The 16781-nt window shown below is 40.2% G+C and overlaps 1 protein-coding gene across 6 annotated transcripts; it reads left to right on the top strand.

The window, feature by feature from the left end:
• Nucleotides 1-382: 382 nt before the first annotated feature.
• TCP11L2 (t-complex 11 like 2) lies at nt 383-16090 on the top strand. 6 transcript variants are annotated; one of them, XM_054278287.1, is made up of 11 exons: nt 383-503; nt 3394-3518; nt 5499-5672; nt 6910-7045; nt 7282-7402; nt 8138-8358; nt 9227-9363; nt 10388-10575; nt 11925-12106; nt 12821-12993; nt 13469-16090. In XM_054278287.1, the coding sequence occupies exons 3-11, from the start codon at nt 5537-5539 to the stop codon at nt 13711-13713; spliced, it is 1539 nt and encodes a 512-aa protein (XP_054134262.1). In that variant the 5' UTR covers nt 383-503; nt 3394-3518; nt 5499-5536; the 3' UTR covers nt 13714-16090. The 6 variants fall into 6 exon arrangements, with proteins under 6 accessions (XP_054134262.1, XP_054134271.1, XP_054134226.1 ...); XM_054278296.1 differs by having other exon boundaries at nt 383-716; nt 3397-3518; nt 6913-7045; XM_054278251.1 differs by having other exon boundaries at nt 383-716; nt 3397-3518.
• Nucleotides 16091-16781: the final 691 nt, after the last annotated feature.

Genomic DNA, 16781 nt, shown 5'->3' with positions numbered 1-16781 from the left:
CCACAGCCGTGAGCGAGACGGGTGACTAAACTCAGCACGGGGCCGAGTGGCTCCCCTGAAGCCACGGTGGCGGGGGTGGCAGTGCAGTGGGGAGCCAAGATGGCGCGCGGAGGGGCGCCACACTGCTCCTCCATCGATAGGGTAAGGAAACGAGGGCAGAACGTAGTTATAGCTCCCTTTGCAGAGCAGTGCACAAAGGCGGGCACATGCGGCCTGAGACGCTGCCCCGTTGCCTGCGGGGCACAGCCCCTTTCCCCCGCACACCCGGGCTCTGCGCGGTCGGTGTTCCCGTCCCCGACGCAGCCCGGGGGCGGGTCCGGGGCGGCGCCGGCCCGGACGGACGGGGCCCTTCCGTAAACACCACCCGGCCCATCCCCCGGCCTACCCCCGGCACGCCGGCACGGCCCACTGCCAGCGCGGGGGAGTCTGTCGAAGCATCTTCCTGTGTCGCCGCATATTTCCCCAAGCTTAGTGCGCGGTCGCAGGCAGAATGAGGAGATACGGTTAGTTTCTACTGGCATAAGCGGAGGCTGGCCCAAGCGCCGTGGATAACTCGCCGCTGGCAGGCAGGAAAAGATGACGCACCTCCCCGCTTCCACCGTCAGAGATGGACGTGCCCGAGGAAGACACTAATAGTCCGGGCTGGGTCTTTAAATCTGAAGGGGGGAGTTGTGTGCGGCCCTGGCGAGCGTTGTGTAGGACGGCGAGGGGCAGCGGTGAGTGACCGGCTGGGGACAGCAGGGCAGGGCTGCTCCGGCCGGCCGGCGGAGCTGACACGCGGCGGGGTGTCCGGGCACGCTGGGCCATGAGTCGCGGGGTGAGTCCGGGACAGTGCTGGCTCGGGGCTGCCACCCTCCTGTGCGGTATGGGTGGCAGGGTGGTAGTGGACTGGCCCGTCGCTCTGCTGCCCCGGTGGGGAACCCGCTGCAGCAAGTGGGTTTCGCAGTTCCGGCGCTGGGTCCGTAGTTCTCTCCTTGCCCCGTGTCTCCTGGGCTTTCGCCATCCCTTAGTGTCCGCCGGGACGATACGCCCCGACGGGCGCAGCCGCAGGGTCCCCCCGTGCAGCCCTGGTGAGCAGGGCAGGGGCACCCCGACACCTCCCCGGCGGACGGGGGCTGGGGCGCTTAGGGGTGGGTGCCCGGGCTCGCCTTCTCTGGAGCTGACAGGGAGTGTTCTCTCCTTGCCTCTCCCCCGGACTCCCTCCGCCCGGACCTGTCCTTGGAAACGCTGTTTGTTTTGGTCGGAGGGTGCCAAACTCCTGCCTTTGCTAAGTGTTAAAAACATGGGGCCGGGGGAGGAGACAGGCAGCGAAACAGATGGAGGAAGAGGAGGAGCCGTCGGCTCCCCTCGGTGTCTCTCCCCCCGCGGGGGAGGGCAGCCGGCAGGACGGCCCCGGTCCCATCGCCGACCTGTCCGGGCCGAGGTCACTCCCGCGGGCCGCGCTCGGGGCGCTCGGCCGCGGCTCACTCTCGCCAATACAGTTTTTTAAGCCTTCACGGAGAGAAGTATCTCTTCCAAGAGCTGTGAAACTAGAAAGCTGAAGGGGAGAAATGTCGGCTGTAAACTGTGAAAAATGAGGCGGGAGGAAATGCAAGTAACTCCTAACAAAGGCTCTTTTCTGTTCTTGTGTGGTGAGTGCTGACAGAGGTGGAGTCAGTGAAAGGGAAACTCTAGACCAAATGAGATTCAGTCGGTGCCAGTTGAAGATAGTAAGAATGTGAACCCAGCAGAATAAACAAAGTTAAGACTTTCATAGTGGTAAAACTGGACAGAGCACTCATAAGTCTCTGTGTCCATGCACACTTCCTTTGAACAAAGCAGGGCTGTGGAAAACCTTTGCTTGAAGATGGTATCTGAAGAAAATACCCAACTGTGAAACTGTCTTCCTCCCTCCTTCCCCCGGTGCTTCGTAAAATAACTTCTAAAGCAAAGCTACAGAAATAAAAAGTGTGTTTGTGTCTTCTAAAACTAACCTGATCTTGCACTCTTGGTAAGTTCTAAATGAAGAATCTAGTTGGGTGATGCAGTGACCAATTAAGAACAAGATGCCTTTAAGCATCTGCAGTTTTGTATTAATTTTCTTTTTACTAAAAAGAATAATCCTCACCTGTCTAAATAGCAGAAATGTGAGAATTTATTTCCTTATTGTTAAATTAGTTGTAATCTTGGGGTTGGTACATGTAGAAGATACTTTTAGCTTGGTCTTCCAAAGAGTTTATCCTTAAAAAACCCTACAGTATGGAAAAGAAAGAAAAGGGTGTGATGAAGCCTACTGTGATGGTGTCCAACCAAATATAAATATAAATATAAATATAAATGTAGGTAGTCTTTAATGTAGCAGAATAAAACAGGTTGTAACCTCAGGCTGATCCTTTAATAGAACTGTTGGGATATTAGTATGTGTATTAAAACAACAGCCTAATATATAATACTTTATAAGCAAATTTTAAAAAACCCAAGATGGTATTGTTTATCCAAGATGGTGAGTTACAAAGAGATCTTGCAAGGCTGAATTTTGACATATTTTTATGTGACTGTTATATACTAATTTAAAGTTCTAAATGAACTTGGCCATTAGTTATTAATGAGAACTTCTGTGCTATCTACAAAAACATAAGGAAAATCAGCTCTTTCAGTGCATGCTATAAAGCAAAGACTGAGTGACTCAGTTGTCTATTGTTGTAACTAATTAGAAATGCCATTTTTGGTTTGTACATGCCTTTCATATGCTCAGTGACTGTATTTTTGCCTAAGTGTTTTGGATAGCCTGTGCAGGTTCTGCTTGTGTATTCATGTATGTTCAGTTTGATGTGTTTATCTTTTAAATGTAGAATTTAGCAATAATGTTCTGAATCTGCAGACTACACCCACTCTTACTTCCTATTGTGCTTGAAGCATTCTACTAGGAAATGTATTTAGTGTGGCAAAAGATTGCAGTGGTTTTTTGTGTGTCACCTCCTGTTGCAGTGTTGAAACTTCTTACTTAAGCCTTCTGAAGCCCCCTACTGACAGCTCTGCTGTCTGTATATGTGCATATATTGTGGGAGCAGGTATGGTCTTGATGCATGTGGATCTTTGAAATGCAACTATGTGCATTGATCCTTTGCTAGGACTAGTGCTTAAGGACTTAATGTACATGGACTTCTAATTCTACCTTAACCATTTCATCTTCTTAGAAATCAAGGTGGGGTGGAAAATGGCACTGCTGACTTGCCTTCATGGCTGGTTTAGTACTTCTGTCAGGAGAACCTTGCAAAGCTAAATGTTCATTAACATTGTCATGCCTAGATGTAAGAGGAAGTTGATGAAATGCTGATGTGTAAATTGTGTGAGAGTATTTGGGGTTTTAATGGTCATTTACCTTCTTCCATGTTCTTAACACCTGAACTGAAGCAGTAGACACACCGTGAATTGCTCACACTCCGCAAGCGATTTGCAAGACTCTGGGCCACTACACTGCAAACAACGTTAATCAAATCTTTTGATGGACCACATCCTGCAACATTAATATTTTGGAGGTTAGTTATTTGTATGGAAATAAAGGGGTGATATACAAGATTAAAGCCTGGAAATACAGTGTTCTTATATTGATTTAAAAAATTAGTTGGAGGGTAATAAAAACTTTGCACACTCTGTACAGTGTACTGGATTTAAATGAGCAGTTCGACATGAAGAACCTCAAGTATGTTCTATAACTAGTTTGTTGCAACTAGTTTCTGATCTTCACTAACTTTGAGATCTGTGACAGATTTTAATTGAAGAAATATTTTGTTTCTTCTCTAGCTTTAACTAGTGACCCATTTCTAATTATAACTTAAATACAATTTCCAAGCCAAAATATATGTGTGTAGCATTTTTTAGGTTCTCGTGCAACTCTGTCTTGTTTAGCCAATACTGTTTTAAATATTTGCTTCTGAGAAATTATAAAATTGCTGTTCTAATAAGAGTTATGATGCTTGGGATCACTGGTAATGTTGCAAGTTCTGAATGCATGACCTCTGAGTTCTAGTCAAGTGTCTCTCACTGGCTCCTCCAGTACTGTGATAAACTGTTAGCTGTGTCCTTGCTAATGGGACCAATTCTTTTCACCAAAAAAACCAGTGTAAAGTATGACATAAGTAAAGTGCTCAAGTGCATCCTCTTTCCTCTTGGGAGAGGAGGAAGAGTAAACACACACTTAAGAAATGTTAATAATTTCAATTAACAAGGGGGTGCTCATCAGTGTAGTAGCTCATCAAATTATAAAAGCCTATTCAGGATGAGTTGGTACCCAAACAGTCAAATGCTTTAGGCTGTAGCTAGGTGTCAGTATAAAGAAATCTTAATTTTCACTACCTTTTGTCTATCCCAGGACACCACAATATGTTGATTCACATAAGTACAGACAAAGATCATCCTTTTATTGCTAAAAGTGTCTTTTTTCCAAATTCAGCAGTTGCAAAGTGTGGTATTCCCTGCCTACTGAAGCTGATGTGATTTAATAGTAAATGAAGTTATCTGTTAAAGTTGCTGATAGAAATCATTGCTGCCCATGTCACTTCATGAAGTCCACTACGGAATACTTCATGGTCATAATAGGAGATGGACTGCTACTTTTGGTATCTGGGCCAAATTCCTTTGGTAGTAATTACAGCTAACTTCCAGATTCTTATTTTAATATTATTATGAACGTATTTTTCACTTCCTGTCATGCAGTTGTTAATCATCTGTATCACACTGTGCAGCTGTCCACATTTTCTGCAATTGCAGATTATCTGCCTGGGAGGCAGTTTCTTTACAAAGACAGAAACACTATGAAGCACAACACTTGTCAGTGGAGGTTGTTGTCTCTGCTAAATAGAATGTTAGAGGCTCAGAGTTGCCATTTGACTTAACCAGAAAACCTATCCACCCACCTTCACCCCTAAGAGGATTGGTTTTTGGGTCTGTGCCATTGTTGATCTGATTCTGAGCACAGATCCACCTAAAGGCCAGACTTCCAGCTACACCCTCTCAGAAATGTAATATTCTGAAATACTTGCCTGTTCTCTGGCTGCGACTTCTGTGTTTGCTTTGCAGTCGTTACTCTCGGTGAGTCTGTTTGTGGAAGGAAACTCATTGCTACACACCACTTCTTCGTGAGGTCAGGTGGGGAATGGTGACATCACCAAATGCCTTTATGGACATTGAAAACTACCAAAATTCTTGCAACAAGTAGCTTCAGGTGTTCCTGTGGGTAGTCTTACATTTTTTTAAATATGACCAGTTTAGGGACTGTCTCCCACAGATTCATTAAGGTATGAAACAGCTGAAGGTACAAAGCTCTCTTACAGAAAAAGTATAGTTTGTTGATAACTATATGATTCTGTTTTCGTCAAGCCAAATCCTTTCCTTTGCTTTTCTTGTTTAGGAAGGGCAACTACTTGATCTTCATTCACAATATAATGATCAGTAGCTGACTTTTGAGAAACAAACAAAAGTAAGCGCTGGTTTTATGGGAATTGTGTTTGTCTTTCCAGGTCTTGTTTACTGTGTAAACAAGGTAAAGGGATTCAGAATGCCTCTCAATGATGACCAGAACAGTGACTCAGATTCTTCACGGCTCTCAGAAAGCACAGTTTCTTCCAGTGACACAGAATATTCCAGGCAGAGCTTTAACAGTGATTCTTCAAGCAAGCCCAGCTCCCCAGCGTGTAAGCCTATTTCAGCCTCACCTGCATTGTGCATGGACCAATAAGGCTAACTTACTTTGTTTCTCCTTGCTGTCATGGGTAGAACCTGGGATTCTGAATCTGTATAAGAGTATTAACAGAGAGGCATGGCTTTCTCTGTGCTGTGAAGCAGTGCATCTCCTGTGTGTGGAACACCAGCAGCAGCTGTATCCATGGGGGTCTCCCTGTGCACTCCTTCCCTTCAGAAAGTGTAAGAAAAGTGTGTCACCATGGTCTTCCTAAGCTTGACATTGGTAGCAGCCTCCCACTCAACCAGATATGTTTTTGTGCAAAGGGTGGGTTTCTTCTGTTTGATCCCTGCACTTAAAAATTATTTCTGTAACTTACAGATTTTTAATACCATACCAAGTTACATGTAATTATCTTGAACTCACATTCTTCTTTCATAAATACTAGAAACAGAAAACACACATTTGCACAAGGAGGATAATTTGAGTAATGGTAAATAAAACCTTGGTTATAATATGGTTTCTCTGTATCTGTAAGCATTTGCAGACCATGCTTACTTCTTACATCTATGTAAATTAAGTCTTAAATTAAAACAAGCTTATTAGTGGAGCTGCAGTTGGCAGCTGACTCTGTCTTTCTTTGTTACCAGCCTTCCAAATACTAAATTAAATGATAGAATTTAAAGATTTAGAAACTTCAGGAATTTGCTCTTGTTTTTCAGTGTGGAGTTTGTTTTGTCATTGCTGCTAGCTCCTAAAAAAATGAGTATAACTTAATTCCACAGCAGACTGAAGATCTGCTGATTTTAAGTGGGGGGCTTTGTGAGTCAGTAACTTAGGAACCTCTTCAACAGCCATTGTGCTTAGAATTATAGTGGACATCTAGTATCTCTTACTGCCCATGCTTTTGGTTGGGTGGCTTTGACAGAACAGTTAGTAGGAAATCTGTGAAATGCAAGATCCCGTTTTAAAGGAAAAAAAAATCTTAGTTCAGATGCAGAAATATGAAAATGCTCCTCAAAATATTTTGAGGCTTGTGTGGTATTTCCCCACAAACACACACACCCCTGATAAGCTGGGAGTTTCCTGAGTTAGTGTTTTAGAAAGATATAAAGACTTGGTAATCTTAGGTCGCTTCTTCTAGAGTACTGGAGTTCAACTAGCAAGTAGTAAAATTTCTAGGTTTTAGTATATTCAATTGCACTTATCAGCTATAGATATTTAGCTTGAATTGATCTTGTTTGTTCCAGCAGCTAGCCCTCCCAAGGTTATCACATTTGATGAACTGATGGCAGCTACAAGAAATCTGTCAAACTGGACTCTAGCTCATGAAATTGCTGTAAATGCAAATTTTTGCATAAAACATGAAGACTACCCACAAAATAGGTAAGAGCTTGAATTTTGCAAAAGTAGCAAAAGTATTGGAAAGAGAGGAGAAACGAATGGAGCAATCTAGACTGTGTTTTGGGACCTGATGATCTATCGTCCAAGAAAGATGTGGTTGCAGGGCATAGTATTTGGGGAGGTATGTTTCCCAGGAAGTCATCAGTCTCATCTGAAACAGTTACAAGGATGGAAGCTAGCTGCGAGTCTTCTCCATATCTAATTGACTTACTCCACAGCTTTGCAGGCACAGTGAAACAAATTGTACACAAGGCATTTTGGGATCATTTGGAATCGGAACTGAATGAAGATCCTCCAGAATACAAGCATGCTATCAAGCTCTTTGAGGAAATTAAGGAGGTAATGTTCTTCTTTCTCTGCATTGATTTGTCAGCTTAGCTTTAAGAGTCCCTTAGTTCACCGAAGGGTCTGCTTAACTTAGCTGAGTCAACACCTTCAGATTTTCCTTTTATAATATATAGCCATGATTATTCAGAACTGAAAATAGATGTCTATTTGTAGTATATTTATATTAACCAGGAATATGGTCGCAAACAAACAGTGGCCTGTTCAGTCAGCTTTCACTGCACAGTGATCAGTTGAAAGTCATCTCTTTTCACAAAGCTTCGCATCTCTACTAGCCTGTTTCCAGAACCATACTGTGAGCTTAGGGCATGAACAACAGTATAAACATGATTGGACTTGCCCACTTAAACTTCATTGTTTGATTATCGCACAGGTGAGCATACAAACCTTCAATCCTGGCACAATACTAAGTCATTCAGAACTTCAAGTTCGTAAATGTTTGTTTTACAGGGTAGCCTCCCAGCTTTTGAACAGGTCTAGTTGTTGACTTGCTTTTTGTTTTATTGGTTTGAGCATTTTTGCAGAACTGTACTGGTTTGTTTTTTTTTTTTTCCCCAAACAGTTCTTTTATCCCCACAACCTTTGATAATGTTCAGTCTTAAAACGTCTTGTTATAATCTGTCAGCTGTATACACCTGACAAGAATATTAAAATTTCACTCAAGTGTGCTTACTAAGTGGTTTGGTCTTTATTGATAAGCTTTTTTCTTTTTTGCTCCCTCTATTTTAGATTCTTCTTTCTTTCCTGACTCCTGGAGCAAACAGGATTCACAATCAAATTTGTGAAGTTCTTGACACGGATCTTATAAGACAGCAGGCAGAACACAATGCTGTTGATATTCCTGGGCTAGCTAACTATGTCATCAACACTATGGGAAAGTTATGTGCTCCAATAAGAGACAATGACATAAAACAGTTAAAAGCAACTAACAACATCGTAGAGTTACTGAGGTTGGTATTTGAGTGTGGTTTTTGGAGAAAAAAATTGCTTTCTGAAAGGGTAGTAGACAGTGGAAGGTGGGGGGCTGGGTAAAGGAAGTCTAAAGTTGTGTCAGTTTGCATAACAACTGTTCTTAAACTATAGGAGAATTTCCTGAAGCATTAAAGAGGAAGAGCTCTGACATGCTGACCAGATTGTGTATCTCATTTTGTAATGAAATGAGTAGGATACCTAGATGAAACTGGGGAGCTCTGAATATCTAAACCAACAACTCTTGCAATAATCTCTGTTTCAGAAACTCTTTTTCTGTCTTGTTCATTCTTACAAAATGTAAACAGCACACTTGTACTGTTTCTTCTTGAAGAGTTAATTGCATGCTTCTTTTGGAAGGCCAAACTTTGGATTTACAGTTAAGATCTTATCACTTGAACTAGGGCAAAATATTTGCATAACAGGGCAGAAAACTGTTCCTGAGGTACGCTGAAATATTAAGACTAAATGGTAGTTGTTCTACTGTGTGTGTATATGGGGATCAAAACAATTGCGTCAGAAGGATTGTTTCTCTTAATGCAGTCAGTGACCAAAAAGTTAAAATCTGTTCATTTTGGCTGAAATATATCAATTCATGTAGTTTTTGAAAAACTTACAGGGCTGTAGCGTTTAGTGATGCTACATCAGTTCTGTTCTTTATAACTTAGGCCAAGCCTTATCTTCAGGAATTCCAGATGATAGGTAATATATCTGTTACTCTGAAGTGCCAGTGAAGGCCTTCACTTCTCCAGAATTGAAATTAAAGTGATAGTGTACATGTGCTTCACGTGTGCTGATGAAAATCAATAGATTAAACTAAAATGTGAAATTTTAAATTCTTCTTTTCAGACAAATATTCCATGTTTTGGATCTGATGAAAGTGGATATGGCAAATTACACAATTAAAAGCCTTAGACCATACCTCTGGCATAACTTGGTGGACTATGAAAGAACAAAATTCCAGGAAATTCTTGAAGAAACACCAAGTATGTACCGTGCTATATTAAATTTAAACTTTTCTTTGAAAAGAAGCCTATTTAAATACATGCTGTGAAAACTCTACAAGTTGCAGTTAACTTAGATGAAAACTTCAATTTCTTGTCTGTATGTAAGTAATGGGAAAATTTTTTAACAAGCAAGCTATCACTGGATGGTTGCTTAACTTGCCATCAAGTTTGTCTGTCTGTAATCTGAGGCACCTTCAGACAAACTTATATTTCCTGAATTGGATGGTGTCTGAAAAACAAACAAGGGGTGACTCGTGCTGTCTGGATGCAGAAGCCCTCCATAAGATGAGCCTTTTCTCTTTTGTGTGCAACTGTTCAGTTGTTAGTGTGAAGTAAGCATGTAAAACCAGTTAGTGCACCTGAAAGCTGGAAGGGCTAAGATCTACTTTTTAATAAACAAAAGGCAGGCTCTGACCAAAATTTCGTAGATGATGCAAAGTCAACCTGATCCACTATTACATGTTTTGTGTGATTTGATTAAACAGTGTTCAGAAATACATCCTCCAAGAAGAATAAGTAAGCATGCTAACATCTGGAGCAGGGGCTTCTAAAACAAGAGCTCTGAGCCACTGATAGGGCCTGCAGTGTTCATTTATGCAGCCTGAGAAGAACTGTACCAGAACAAATCAAACGTTTTAATCTTCCTTCACCTGTACCTTTTAGTCTTACGTCCTATCTGATAAGTGTCTGTCCCTATCTCCGAAAAAGGGAAAGCAATCCTTTGGGAACTCAAACTTTGAGACTTCTATCACCTAAAAATCTTGTCTGAAGTCTTAACAATTTGTGGCTGAGTTTGAACAAACCAGGTAGAATTTAAAAGTGACCAGTGGAATATGATCAGTGGAAGAAAGGGAGAGAATTACCATTTGTGAAGACTCAGCTGTCCACTATGTTTAAGTCTTCAGAAATTGAATTCCCTTCTGTATACAAATCTTTTTTTTCTCAAGGTAGTGCTTATTTTGATGAAGGCATGCAGTAAATCTGTGCTATTTACAATGCTTAGGTGCCCTGAATCTCACAACAGAATGGATAAAGGAATCAATAGAGGATGAATTGTCATCTATTTCTGATGAGTCTTTATCGTGCCCTGGTGCTGACAGTAGTTCAAAACCAATTATTAGTCCTACACTGGTGCTAAACAATGGCTACTTGAAACTGTTACAGTGGGATTATTGCAAAACAATTCCAGAGGTAAGAAATGTATTTTGGTGTCTTCAGATATGAAATCATTAGTGTGATACAATAAACCTGCTATTGATGACAGTAAGTGAATACTCTTTTGCACTCCTTTAATTTCTGCACAGTAAATCTGAAATTAGGAGATTATATTCTAGTCCAGATTCTGAAATTTGAGATGGGCAAGTCATCAACCAGAAAAGAACAAGGTAAAGGTTGTTCTCGCTCTTTCCAATCATAGCTCACCAGCTCCACCCTAAGAGCAGTCTTGGCTGTGGTCAAAGGCTGGGCCTTGTATTGACAGTACTTTGCTTTCTCTGTCTTTAAAAGAACTGATTGTAGCACTCCATTTTTCTAACAGCAGCAGGAATTGGTGGGATTGCCCTTCAGAACAGAATCAGTAAAAAACTTGAGTTCTCTGAAGTAGTAGGTATTTTTCTTTTCAGTGTAAACTATTGCTTCAAGACTCAGTGTTCAGTTTTTCCCTCCAATTCTTGATTACTGACCTCTGCAACTTTCCATAAAGCCAGTGGGAAATTTGTCAGCAGTCAGGGCTAACATTTGCATTTCCAGAGAGGACCTTAGCTACATGTAGGATGGCCTGGCAGAGAACTTGTTAAATACATGGGGATGCTCCTGGTGTTCTCAGTCAGTGGACAGAAGTGAAACCACTTCCTTACCTTTCTGTGAGCAGTTTTGAGTAAGATCTACATACAGATGTCCTCTGGTAGATCTAGCTTGCCATACTATGAAATTGCTGCTAACTGCAGTTGGATGTTAATGCCCCTGTGCTGCTCAGGATGAACTCTTTGTAACCTAAAATGAACTCCAGCTACATCTTGCTGTGGGGATTACTTATGCTCTTGGTATGATCAGCTGGCTTTTTGCCTGGAGCGGATTATGTATCACTTGCAGAACCAGCTCAGGTGGTTGAATTGGTGGTTGTCAAGCACAGTTGTTCATTATTATCCATCAGTTACAAATCTTGGCATTTTTTTCAAAAGACGCCCAAATCCAGAAGACTGTTCTATCCGTAACTTGGTCATTACAATGTCTTCTGGACCCTCTGAGCATTCCATGTCGTGGGCTGAATTGTTGGTTACAGATTTGTCAGCAGTGATATGGAATAAGGTGCAATGTCCTCAGTTTCCTCATTACTTTTCTTCTAGCCACAGGTTTACTTCTGGTACTTGTACAAAATGCCACTTTATACTATACTACACTACATATTTAGGGTGTTACAGTTGCTGTCTGCTCTGGGTTTGTGTATTTGTGATTAAAAATAGTGCTTCATGACTACATCCTAGATCTCTTTCCTAGATCTTCTCCTTATTCCTAAATTAGTATTATTGTTTCAATTCTAGACTCTAATAACAGATGAAGTTCGTCTTCAGGAGTTGAGAGAAAAGCTCAATCAATTAAAAGTCATAGCTTGTGTTTCTCTCATAACAAACAACATGGTGGGTGCAGCAGTTGTAGATGTGCCTGATTTCACTGATCATCTGAAAAGAATCTCCCTTCCTCTTCTTGAAGGCATGAATAAGAAGTAAGGCCTTTTTTTACTCTTTTTTTGATGGTAAATAATTGGAAACAATTCTAGTGTCATAGCTGGTGCTTGTTATTAGTAGGAAGATACGGAATTTGAATCATTTATATATTCCCTTTATGATACAAGGCCACTATATGTTAGACAAGTGTTTTCAAAGGTAGATTTTAATGAAATCTTAGTCTTGGTGTTAGTGTACAAATTTTGGAACCTAATAGTAAAGTTCATTCATGCACTCCTAATACTGGGGAGACTCTGGCAGTACATTCACTAAATCCTCTTGGGAGTTGCTTCAGGCTTGTAGGTAGTTCAAGTTACTTGGCTCCGTATTTCTTTGGCTTCTTGTGCTACAGGCAAGTCTGATGTGTGTGACTGTCTTTTAAAAGAGTTTTCCACTCTGTTTTTTCTCATGAAATGCTGTGCACGTGGCCCAGAAAAACAGCTAGGCACAAGGATAAAGTGAACTGGTGTCACTGCTACACACATGAAATTACTTTTCCCATTTGTATCACAGCTAGGTCCCGATTTTATCTTCCACATAGGAATTTTCCTGTATATGTAGATTTACATAAATATGCAGCAAAAGATGAAAACTTTTCAAAATCCTCATTGCAGAGACCAGGTTGAAAATAAAAGGGAAAGGAGGAGAGTGAGGGCAATTTACAACCTATGCTACAGAAACTTCAGAATTTAATGCTTTTCTCTTTCTTCCAGAAATTTTGACTTGAAGGAGGCTCTGAATGCTATTGGCATCCAGATTTGCAGCATAGTGAACAAGTCTCTAAGTGAAAGAGGTCTTCCCACTCTTAGTGAAGAAATGCAGAGTAATTTAATGGGTCAAATTGCTCATATTGTTGAGAAGAATAATCCTGTCTGTTCTTTGATTGGTTAGTAAGAGACTACCTAATTGTTGTATTGTATGTGTCTGTTTATAAACTTACTTAATCAGCTGTCTCATTATCTTCTAAAAGTATTTTCTTACTGCAGTAAAATACTGGCTCAACTAAGACTAAGGATATGGTGTTTACTTGGAAATGGTGTTCTGGGTATGCTGCAGAGCATGGTTAGTCACAGCTGGAAATGATTGTAAAAGTGCATGTAGAGACAAACCTAGGCAACCTAATATTTTGGAGAAGAATTTAGATAAAATGAGTGTTTAGTCTTCTTTCTGTCCATTCTGGGTTTAAACATACTGTTTAAGAAACTTACAGTATTGTTTCCCACTCCAAAACAATCTTGGGAAAGAGTTGCTGCTTACATGTTGGATTTTTTGCTGTGCTGATGTGCAGGGTACTTACAAAGTGACTGTGGCCTCATCTTGGGTTTACATTTGTTCTGAGCATACTTTATATTCCATTTCAGACAAACGAATCCAGCTCTTCATGAGAAGCTTGCTTGCCCTTCCGAGTTTTCAGAAGTGTATGCCTACTATGCCAGGAGGCCTTTCTGTGATTCAGAAAGAGATAGAGTTTCTGGGATCTCAGTATGCAAGCATTGTAAACTTCAATAAAAAAGTGTATGGACCATTCTATGCAAACATACTTAGAAAACTGCTTTTTCCTGAGGCAGCAATGGAGAAAACAGAAGCAGAAACATCTAGCAATTAAAAAATGTACCCTTTTTTTTAATCTTCCAAGACAGTGGGGAAGCCACATCTCTAAAACAGCCTGCTCCAGTGACTGTTGATGGGGAAAGATCTTGTAAAATGTATACAGATAGTTTCTGAAATTCACTGTAAAGAAATTAATGTCAAGGTCATATATATATATTTTAATAGAAAAATATTTGTTTAATGGATTGTCACTTGTAATAGCCAGTGAATTATTAATTTCCATAGCAAGCATTTATTATGACTTGCAGTGGGAAAGAACTGGCAATGTACTTACTGTTTTGCCACCATCAAAACAATGTTATTTTTCAGCTCAAATATATTTACATATAGCAATGCATATTAGGAAATGAGAAAACAACTGTAGATAAAATGTACTATGCTTACATAGTATTTTTGTAGAGTAACATCTCAGGCAACAGTTATGTTTCTGAGAATACTTTGAAGAAGAAAGTATAGCATAACTGCTTTAGTAACCAAACCCAGGTTGATACCAGGCCAAGTTCAGGTACTCCTGCAATTACTGGACCCAGAACTTTGCCTCTGTTACATTAAGGAATGCCAGTATTACAAGCTGTTTGCAGGACAGCAGTTACAGAAGCAGCGTTCACAACGTCAATTATGAATGATTCAGAACTTCTCAACTCTGAGATTAACGATAAACACCTGAGAAACATGATGTTGGGGGTGGAGTACATTTCTGTATATAAATGTGTTTTATAAGCATTTTGTTTATTCGGTGGAGGTGAAACAGAACTTTTAAGATGTGTATGTATTGATCTTTGATTGTAATGGATGGGTATTAAGTATTTTTAAGTTTGGTCTTTCTAACCTTTGTTCCCAAAAGCACTTAACCCTGACCTCACTGTGTACCACAGAAGAACTGCCCCTTTCATGCCCTTATCCAACAGGATGTAAATTTTCACAAGATATTCTTAGATCTGAAAGCAAGAGCCTGAGTAGTAATTTTTGAAAATATTATTATATTCACTTTTTTTCGGAGTGTATGAGAAATGCTCCTGTTTTCCTCAAATTTCTTTGGACTGTGCCCCAATACTTAGATTTAAGAATACTTACATTTAAGGCATCGGGAATCTTGCATACAGCAAATGAATAGGATTGAAATAGAGAAATGTGGAAGTGAACTCCTTTAAGTTTACACAGGCTTTATCTTGTGTATTTCAGATTAGTGGGATTAGATAATGCTGGAATACATATTATAGATTTGTTCTTGTCTATGAAATTGAATAATTTACTTGAAAATGATATTTTAATATATTACCATATGATACTCCTTTTAAGATGTCATATATAGAAAACCTTGGTGTGGTACAAGTTAGAGCTTGTTTTTAATATTTTATATTACAGTCTATTTTTTATGAAGAGACAAAAATAACCTGTAAAAGCATAATGTGTCACACAAATTGTTTATGTACATTACTGTGTCTATCATAAAGGTCTAAAAAAACCTGGGCATTATTAGCACTGTGGTTTTGTAGTCCATTTCTACAGGAATGTGTACCCTTTATAGCAAAGGAAATTACTTCTATTCAGTTGTTCTTCAGTGTCCAAGGACTTTGGTCACATGTAAATGTTAAGGAAAACTTTCTTCAAAATGCCTTTTTAGAGAAATTTCTCTAGTGCACTTCTCTTCTATCCTCTGTGAAAACATTGCACAAAATAAAGATGAATACATGTTTTAAAGGGAACTGTTTCCTGGAAAACCTAGGAGAAAGGAACTCTTAGACTATCATAACTGTGCCACTAAGTAAGCCAGGCTTGCTCAGATAAATATGAAATTTTGGTAGGCAATCCAAAATCATTAAGAGAAGAATGAATTAAAAAAACAGCTAGAGGGAATGAGTCTTAGTGATTTGCTACAATTTTAGAAATACCTACATGATTTTGAGCTTCAGCCAAAAGAGGATTTTATGAACATTTGAAGGTCATTGCTAATATGATTATGAACTTTTAATTGTAATATTTTATATCCATTCTATTGTACAAATAGATATCAAACTTCAGCTCTTTAATGAGCTGGGAAAACTCTCATACTAGTTTTTACCAGTAAATACTCAAAGCATAGCATTTATTTGCGGGAGGTGGGGGTTGGTGATTAAGGTGACTTGCAAAGGGCATTTTATAGCATGGCCTGTGTTTTAAGCAATTGTTTAATGTGTTTTAATTTAATGTTTGAAACAGGGACATTGCATCTGTTTAATGTCATGTGTTGCATGCTGTTTATGCTACTGTGGCTGAAATGCACTTGACTCTACTCAGAAGTTGTCTTTGTGAAACAAGATGCCATTCTGTAGCAGCTTTGTTTAAAACCAAGTATTTGAGGGTTTGTATGCATTAAATTTTGTTTGTGATAACATCAGTGGTGAAAAGTCATTTACACAAATGTTATTAAATGCAACAGATTGTTAAATGGCAAAGATAAATTACTGCACTAATATTCTGTTGTGACTGTTTTTCTGTTACTTCTCAGAAGCAGCTCCAGTGTAGCGTAGTGACTTTAAATCCGCTGTACAAATAATATTCAAAACAGTTGCCTGCTTAAATCTGACTGCTTGGATGAAGGATGTATTGGGTTTGTATGGCAGAGTTGGAGAGGGAGTGGACGGCAGAGGTGGCTTCTGTGAGAAGCTATTCCAAGCTTCCCTCTGTGCCTGACAGAGGCCTTGCACGGATTAAACATGGATTGCCGCGTATTAAACAAATTCTCCATTGACTGTGGGCTTTAGGCAGGAAACCAAATGGAAGGAGTCTGAAATGTTACTCCTCTTTAGGGGGAGCGGCCTTAGTGTCGAGGATGGGTGGAGCCCAGACCCAACCTCGTGAATGTTACTCATGTGGAACCTGTGCCAGAGCACACGTCTGTATGTGCTGTTTTGACACTCTTTTAGAACTTACTTAGCAATTATTATATTTATATATATCTCAAAACCTCCCTGCCACAGGAAGCTACAGAGATCACTAGTGCTTCTTGTTTAATCTTGAACTGGGGCAGATGAGTACCTCCCTATCTGCCAACGATTTTGGTGTCTCTGTACCACTGACCCT

Source organism: Melozone crissalis, unplaced genomic scaffold, assembly GCF_028551555.1.
Source record: "Melozone crissalis strain CALT ecotype California unplaced genomic scaffold, PUWL_Pcris_2 ptg000004l_1, whole genome shotgun sequence".
Classification (NCBI taxonomy): Eukaryota; Metazoa; Chordata; class Aves; order Passeriformes; family Passerellidae; genus Melozone; species Melozone crissalis.
The sequence above is the reverse complement of the archived record's forward strand: the minus strand, read 5'-3'. Positions and strand labels throughout refer to the sequence as shown.